At 39.0% G+C, this 9,267-nt stretch overlaps 1 protein-coding gene across 1 annotated transcript; it reads right to left on the reverse strand.

Annotated features, from left to right (window-relative positions):
* Positions 1 to 929: 929 nt before the first annotated feature.
* On the reverse strand, positions 930 to 1,883 carry LOC149214299 (uncharacterized). The gene has a single exon (XM_089389355.1). It carries the CDS (start codon positions 1,881 to 1,883, stop codon positions 930 to 932), a length of 954 nt encoding a protein of 317 aa, XP_089245481.1.
* Between the last annotated feature and the right edge of the window lie 7,384 nt (positions 1,884 to 9,267).

Raw genomic sequence — 9,267 nt, forward strand, 5'->3', positions numbered from 1 at the left:
AATGAAAGCAATTATTAGGTAAGTCTACAGAACATAGAAAAGATCAAGAAGACATTTTACAGGAAAGCATGACAATAAGCAGAGGGGTACCAATACCATATAGAACCTTTAATCGAGCACCAAGAACATGTCTTTTAAGGCATAAAAGTTGTATTAAAGAAAGTGAAACATTTACCATTGATGAGTGAACTGAACATTAGGAGCATGACCATTGCATTTCACTTTAACATATGGTCTACACATAGAGATGTGTTTGATAGTTTATAACTAAACATATATACAATGAAAGTATTCATTGGCTTCTAAACATATGTACAATAAAAGCATTCTATCACATATAGATGTAATTGACAATGAGCAGCTAATCATATATGCATGATGGGCCATGGCATCGACAACACCAATTAGTGTTTATTGTGGTGCCAAATTGTGCAAGTTGTTCCTGCAATTGATGCCGCATTTGCTTGTGTGCATCCCTTTCATGGATGTGAATTGTTATTTTAAGTATTTATCTTATTTTCTTTAACAACTCAATGGTTGGGCGCAAATGGTAAAGCGGGAATGATTGTCGGGGCAAGATCCTTGTCTGCATATCTTGTAATGTAAGTTCTTGTTGCTGAATTTCTTCGCAACACTCATACAACATTCGTAGGTAGCCTGTATCCATACATGTTTCCATCCAAAAAGGAAACATTGTAATTGACAATGGATATGTTTGACGAATTTGTTTGAATATTCAAAATAAAATAAACGATTCCAAACGAGTATAAAATCATATGAAAGTAAATGTAATAGCAAGCAAATGTATGTGAAATTTCGTTATGTAGTGAGTGGTGTTTACCATGTGGGTAATTCTGGAAGACAGGTTGTACGATTGGCTAAAGTGTATTATCCTGAATAGATTTTGATGCGAGCAATGATTCCTCTTGCTATCTATGCTTAAGATATGGATTCTTGTGCATTTGTGCAATGCGTGAGAATGGGAATGCTGGATTGATGTGTATGTCTGCCAATGGCCGCACTATTGAAATTGCAGTGAATGTTAGCTCTTGGCGTTCTTTGGTGCCGATGTCTACTGTTGCTTTGTCTAATGTCATTCCTTGTGACTTGTGTATCGTTAAAGCCCATGCCATTTGAAGTGGTATCTGACGGCGTGTACCCCTTGTGATGGGGGAAATGGGTACATATGTTGGGTGTGAAATGTCCCATGGTGTTCCTTTGTATTGTCTAAAGTCGACAACCACGAAGGATGCTAATCCTGGGGGCTTTGAGCCAATTGAATAAAATATTGAGATGACCTTCCCAAGTGCACCATTGACTAGGCCTGCATGTACCCATAAGTTGCTGGTGAGCATGACTTTTTGTTCATTGCATAAGAGCACTTTGCCAAGCAGATGCTCATCTTCTATTGTAGTAGGAGTTTTCTGCCTTTTTTGTTCTGCAGAGCAAAGCACTACTGGGATGTTCAATTTTTTAAGCATTTTATTATTATGCAAGACAACTGAGTTGTTTGTTGCAAATAGGTGCATGGATTCTTCAAATGTGCATTTCTCTTCATCTGTAAGAGACAAACTTGTCCTTGACATTAGGAGTTGCCAATCTTCAAGTGTAGCTATTCCATTCCTGAGATTTGCAAGTATTTGCCGGAAAGCAACCTGGGACGGGCTAGCTCCTTGTTGACGGAAAACGGTTGAAAGTGTTATGAATATGTCAAAGCTGCGCCAAAGTGCAGTGCCACGTGATGTCCCAGCGTATAAAGGAATGTCTTTTACAGGTGGTAGCTGGCCTAAATCTCCGACAAGGATAATTGAGCGATTACCAAATGGTGCATTTCGGTGAAGAGGGAATGCCTCTCTTAGATGATCGTCAATGTGAGAAAGCATTTTTGGACCAATGAAGCTCATTTCATCAATGAGAATGTATTCTACATGACAGAGTTTCTCTTGCAGTTGTAGGAGTGGTTGGCCTTCAAGAGGATGCATTGTTTGGATAGGGATACGAAGGGTAGAGTGAATTGTGAGGGCATTTATGTTGAAAGCTGAAACGCCGGTTGGTGCAAGTAACAACAAAGGGTTTTTGTTTGCTGGTGAGTTTTCCACAAATGCTTGGTGTAGGCATTTAATCAAATGGGATTTTCCTATGCCAACTATTCCTTGTATGATGATTTTGCATGGTGGTTTTGGCGAAGGGGTTTTGAAGTGTGAAAAAATAGTGGTAAAAGCTATGTTTTGGGTAGGAGATAATGTGTGATCATGGGGAAGGTTGGGAAAAGAATGATGTTGGTTTTGAATGGTTGAGCGATTGAATTCAATGAAATTTATGGCAGTTTCTTGCAAGGGGGGAGGGATAGTATTTTGTGACCAATTGTGGTTGACATCGAAGTCGCGGTAGCCAATCATGTTGAGGTCATCAATTGCAATATTGTAACTTGGGTGCAGATGAGAGAGGATTTGTCATTCATTCATCTACATGGAATCAGGAGGGGTGTGCAGGGTAGTTTGATCTTCAGTAGGTGGGCTTTGTGGGTTCTCAATTTCTTGATGGACATGCCATGGTGTATATGTACCCTTTTTTTGTTCCTAGTGTGCAATAATTTCTGCATCAATTGAACCAATATCATCGGGGAGTGTTCGGAAGGGGAAATACAATAGTAATTCACTCCAGTAGAAGGTGGCATAAGAAGGATCATCAGAGGAAGGAATGACATTGTAACGGGGCAAGACATGTACAATCATTGGAGGGATTATTTGTTTCCATAGGTTTTTTCTCCGCTGGGCAGAATATGACCATGAGCGAGCAGCTTCAAGGAGGGGCAGTGATTCTAATGAGGCAGCCCTGTGCATATATGCAATGATAAAGTTTGGTGTCGAACCGAGATTTTCAGTATCTTGTGAAACACGTTTGAAAACAACCCTGTTGACATTCAAAGAACGAAATGTACGGCTGCAGAGAGAGAGAGGTAGCTTTTGTAACATATGGCATATTTCTTGTGCACCAATGTCTCTATCTGCAATGGTTTCTATAAGGATTTTTCGGATGACAGCAACAGTAGGTGCTTCTGGAAGGGCACTTTGTGATAGCCGTGATAGCATTTGACGGTAGCTCTCAGATCTTGTTTCTGCTTTTGCTGCATACTTTGAAATATATTTCAACATAGCATGGCGAGAAAGGACTGGATGGCAATCAACATTTGCTCTCCAAATAGAGAGTAGATCGACATTGTGAATAGTCAATATTTCATCATTACGAGCAGGGACGTAGGTTTTATGACCTTTATCATCAATGAAAAGTGAAGAAGTGGACTTCAACTCCCACGATACTCCATATCGGCAGCTAAGTACGCTGTCTTTCTTGTGAAGACAAGAAGATTCATGACACTTTGTATGACGTTGAACACAGTTGACGAGCTCTGTATAGTCTTCAGGTTGATTGGATGCGAATATTGATGCTGTGTCAAGAAGACATGGGTTATGAATTGTTGATTGGTGAAGCGGAATATTTCGGTGTTCTTCCTGACGTGGATTCCAGGCAGTTACGTAGTGGTCAAAATATTTCTGTGCATTAGCAACTTCTAATGCATTATCCCAATCAAGTGTGTCCATGTTTGGTAGCCAGAGGAAGCCATGAATGTGTGCGGATCCTCTATGTTGCCATTCGTATCTGAATATAATATGAAGGTTACATTTGGTTAATACATATATATGCAATGTATAAAATTAATGTAGAGGGAAATGGATATTAAATAATACATGCACCAGTAGTCCACTGCATGGAGGCCTTTCTGCAAGATTTCTTCAAGGAAAATTGTAAATCTGCAATGCATATATTGGGCTGTTAGATGTGGGTTTTTAATTATGTTTTGAATTTTCCATTGGAAGTGGTTGACTGAATTGGAAGGAACACTGGTGGGCATGATCGTGTGCAAGTCATGCCATTTAGTATCAGCTGCGCTGAGAGTGAAGAAGAATGTTGGGATTCCTATTTGCGTGATCATGTCAGTTAGCTCAGATCGTTGTTTGTTCCAGAAAGACCGTGTTCCTCGTAGGGCTGAACTGAACTGCATTATTTGCTCTGGCAATCTTGAATCTGGAGAGTCATGAAGACACTGGCATAGGTCTGAAACCGTTGTTGGAAAGTTGTTCTCAATGTACTTCTTCACAAAAACACTAGCAGTTGCTTGGCTACGGCGGCACATTAGAATGTTATAAAGATAGTAGTGGAATCTTGGGTGTTGCCAAAGCGGTTATCACGGTAGTGCAACAAGTGTAAAGCATATTCATCCATCTCAACTTTTGTAAGTATTGGTTGCATGATCATTGCAATGCCTGTAGGGAAGAGTGTGGGGAATGCCATGGCAAAGAGGCCGATGGTGTTGTATTCATTTATAGCAGTTAAAGATATTGGAGGCCAATCAATAGAGCTTGTTGAATTTGAATGGGTCAAGTGCAAATGGTTATAAAGGTGCTCAAGCTCAGTACATGAATTTGGGAGTACTGGAATGAAAGAAGAGGGATGGATTTCTAATGGAGGTAGCATGACATTAGTATCATAAGTAGCATCAGTAGTGGTTTGATGGGGTTCAAAAAAGGAGGTGGTTACATTATGGAGAAGAGAAGAAATGTCTATAGGGTGATCTGGTAGTGCAAAAATTGCAGATGAATTGAACTGAACATCATGGTAGTAAGGGTCATTTTTTATTTTGTCTTCAAGGGCTACAAGACACGTGATTTGCAAACGAAGAATTCGTAAGCCTTTTCAGATGGATTTTGCCTTTTGACAATGAGGATGTCTAAGTCAGAGAGCATTCGGGGTAAGTATTTGGCAATAGTGGTGATGTCTTGAGGGAAGCTAATTGTATGGCCACTATATTTGTATTGACCACCACGGGAATGAGTGACTTGTAGAATGGGGTTGACACGTGTAATGAGCATTTCTTCAACCTGTGTTAACTGGTGAAGGACATAGGGTTGTTCTCCAGGGTCCATGTTGTTCAGCTCAGAAAAACGATTGGTAGATTTAGATGATGCACAACAAAAACAAGAGAGTCTACTGTGGAAGAGCTTTGTTTTCATTCCTGGGTATGAGTCCTTGCATATTGTGCAAACATGCAAGGTAGAAAGTCCATCAATCCTTTCTCGAAAGCGACGGTGTTCTTCATTAAGGGGAGGGTTATATTGGATTTGATGAATATGAGATGGGTTGGTTTGTATAGTTGGGGGAGTATTTGAGGTGGGAAGGGACGTAGAGGAAGTAGTAGGATTGTTGAGGTTTTCATAAAGTAGTCGACGTCGTGCATTTATTCTATCCTTTTGCTGTGCATAAAGAAGATGTCGCCGCTCGTTTTTGGTTGCAATTTGATTTTTTTTGGCATATCTAAACAAGTACAAATAATTATTGTTAGTTTTCGTAAACGAGCAGTGCATGTTTGGAGAATGTATTACAAGTTTTAGAATTAACTTTTTTTATTTGAACATAGCATTAATATTTTTTATTTCAACATCGGTGACGGTAGGTAGATTAGGTAGAAGGGAAAACATGCAATTAGGAGTGCTACAAAATCATATGTTATTTCGGCATCTATCATTGAGAGGAGAGAAGCAAGATAAACAATATTTTGCTCCCTTTTCTTCAATTTTTTTTTACATGTTTGAACGATAACAAGAATAGATTAGCAATCAAGAGATCAATGTATATCATGTAGGCAACGAACGAGAAACATATGTAGTAACTCTTTACAAATGTTGATATCTATATTATGTAAAATGAAAATGGTAAACATACATATTTTGGAATGACTGGAAGAGAGTATTTGCAGTGAAAGCTACAGTTTGCATCATAATAACATGGGTGTATAATTTACAACAATATGAGACAATGAGTTGTGCGGAAATGTTTGTTTTTGTACAAACAGTCGTGTTAGAAGAGACCCTAAAAAATAGTTCATATGCGGCGAACAATAGGGTGTTTTGAAGTGGACATCGCTTGAATGTCAGTGAGTGCTTCCTTGCATGTAGAGGCATATTGAATCTTCTGAATTGATCAGTATTGGCTGCAAGCGCTGAACACCGTTGAAGTAATCTGCTTTAATGGAAAGTGTTAGCAGGAAGCGATGTCTTGAAATTCGGCCACAAATTTCCTGCAGATCAGTTGGTTCGATAGAAAGAAGGAACAGGTCTTTTGCCATGATGCCCATGAGCTCGTTCCCTGCATCATTGAAATCTGTGGCGTTCTATAGATTCCCGGTGTGGTCATGTAGCTCAATTTTAAGTTTGTAACGGTAGTCACATTCTGGGAAGTCACCGTTACATTTTGTACAATGCCAAAGATTGTTAGAATGCTCCACAACCTTCTTCATGCATTGTTTTCCATTGAAATCTAATGAACATGCTAGAAAGTAGAAGTCGTCCATATGAAGAGCAGTAATTTTTGCTCGAACTGAAACCCAGATTGCTTTATCGGAGGGTTGCATACCAAAAATTTCATGAAACGTCTTTCGTGGTAGGGCACGTTTCGAAGCAACACCATAGTTTCTACTCAAAGATGGAGAAGAAGAGATATAACCTGTTTCACAGAACCATGCATGTAGTTGGTGAGTTTCTTCAACTTGTGGATTTATGGTGAGAGTGCTTGTTGGTATCATCCCTATTGTGGTGCCATTAAATTCAGATACACGACCTCCTTTAATTGCAAGGATTGGTGGGTTGTCGAAAGAGTAGAATTCAAAAAGGTTTTGTCCTATATAGTCACAATGGTCTCCCCATAATGTTACATCAATGCTAAAACCCGACTTGTCTTTTAATATGAGTGTTTTCCTTAATGTTTCACTTTCGTCTTTTCGTCGAATTGTTGATGCAGGTGAAGTGGAGGTAACAACACCAATGACATCCACATTCGTATTTGGACTTGCACTTTTTATTTCAGCAATAGTCTTGAAGTGAAAGCTCTGGTAAGGAAACGTTGGATCATCTATGGGACATGGATTGATAGTGGAAGCAGCAAACAAGTAAATTTCCCATTTGTTCTTGAGGTGGTTGTAGTTTGGATTTGCTTCTTTCACTGTGCCATTTGAAACAATGTATAGTTGCCCAACTTGCATTAGATTGTAAAGAGATTCGGCCAATTCAGCAAATGCAGAAAGGTGGATTTCTTCCTTATCACGATTGATAAGGTCAAATCCAAAAACTTTTCCCGAGCCTTGCACATTGTTGTAAGTCTTCAATGATGTTTTTGCAGATGCCCTACCTTGGATTGACCAATATTTTCGGTAAGGGCTGAGTGCCGTTAATGGAATTGTTGTAGTTGTTGCCATAATTGGTGGAGTAACTACAGAGGGCAAGGTATCTTCAGCTGATGAAGAGCTAAATTTGGATGTACCTGCCTTTTCATGTAGTAGCGTCGATGAGTCCTTCGTCAATGCTGTTGAGCGCATCACAACTTCAAGCTCAACCACTCAGATGGACCTTATGTAAACAAATGAGAAATGAATTAATGAAGATTCCATTTTCCTTCTTGTAATGCAAGAAGCGTTTAGAAGGAAAAAATTAAAAGAGGGTAACTTCAAATGGTGGGCCTTACGAGGAGTTTTGGAGCACTGTGCAAGCTACTTTTTTAAGCAGAATTATCAAGCCAATTTGGATGTCTCCAGATACAACCTGTTGGCTATATGCGGATGGTAGCAAAGTCTTATGTTGATGTGTTCCATTAGATAGAGTAATGTGGAAGTGTGAGGATGTTGTTTTTAATGAGGTAACAGAATGAACATCGATTATCTGAAGTAGTGGTTGAATCTCAGTGGAACCATTCAACAACAAAGGAATGGCATTCGTTGTCAAGGTTGTCTCCATAATATTAATAGGAGGATTCTTTTTCCCATGATAGTAGTACCTGCAATTCATCAATTTCACCACAACACAAAATTCTAGTCAAAGAAGATGTGATGTGAATGCGGAATCTAATCTAACAAGGCTAACTTTTGATGGTGAAACAATAATAACGGCACAACCTAGATGGGGAGGAGAACAACCTCTCATATTAACCACCCAAGGTAGACCACATTAACAAAATGCCTATTAATAAGATTCGGTGACAAGGTACATATTGTGCAAGTTTGGAAGTACCTCAAGCGAATCAAAGATCCTTATAGTTTTACAGTACCTTCAAAACATGTATGAAATAGGAACATTTGCCAGCCATTCCTAATACTGATCCTTTCTGCAATATTCTGTTCGAACATGACATGCAATCCTTGTAGGAAAAATCCACACATTTCTTACACAACGTAAAACCCATTAAGAGATGTGTTTCAATCAAGGAATTTGCCATGTATTTCGCTCACTTAATTTACCCTTTGCATACCTCTTTTAAAGGCTGACTGGACTCCTTCTGGCTTTGTAATAATATTTAATAAGTGGTTCATATTTGTAGGCCTTGGAGGCATCGACATAAAGTGCCCACACTTAGGGCAGGCAGTGTGAGACCCATCACTTGGAAGCAGTGTGCTTCTTTTGTGAATCTTGTGCATAATTCATGATATTTTAACTATTTTCTGAACAATCCACAATTTTTTTTTATTATGCTATATTCGGTTGTACTCACTGTGCTTGTGCAGTTTTGCACATTATAGGGAATCACTTTCATTAAACATATGTTGAATAGTAGCCATTGCATATAACAAACACGCTATTCAAACACTATGTATAGCTTTCAATAAATTTGTGAGTCTGATGCATGAAAGGGTAGACCATAACAACAATCAGATTCCATCAGACAGACAACTATGGCCAAATTGCAGACTATCATGGGCAGTTTCTATATATTTGCGAAATAAACCCAGTGCTTGGATTTGTTGTGAGATTTTGGCTACAAGGAGGCGATCAAGAAGGGCTTGGGAGAGAACAATTACAAAAGAAATCGGGTATAAAAGTAGAATTCAATTGAAGTGAAGAAGGAAAGATGGTTCACATCAATCACTATAGACTCCTTGAGCCCGCATAACGAAGATGAGTTCTGTCTTGGCATTGATTAAGAAACAGAGACAAACTTAATTGTCATAACCTACCTATTTTTGAGGCAATAGGCTATCAATTTGCTGCCTGTGAGGAAATTAGTGTGGTAGATTACATAGCCGCATTGTGTAAGCATTAATACCCAAATAAATTATCCATTAAGCTAAGGGAATGGATAACGTAAACATACAAAGACATCAAGCAATGCTAGCGTGAGAAATGACACTAATGAGGACCTGCGCAATGAAGTGTACCTACAGGT

This window comes from Pinus tabuliformis, chromosome 1_1, assembly GCF_031772625.1.
Source record: "Pinus tabuliformis cultivar Carrire ecotype Pingquan chromosome 1_1, CPIR1, whole genome shotgun sequence".
NCBI lineage: Eukaryota > Viridiplantae > Streptophyta > Pinopsida > Pinales > Pinaceae > Pinus > Pinus tabuliformis.

Excerpts from the sequence above, each read along its gene's own strand:
- LOC149214299 (XM_089389355.1), bottom strand. The coding sequence starts at position 1,883 with ATGCTTTCTCACATTGACGATCATCTAAGAGAGGCATTCCCTCTTCAC.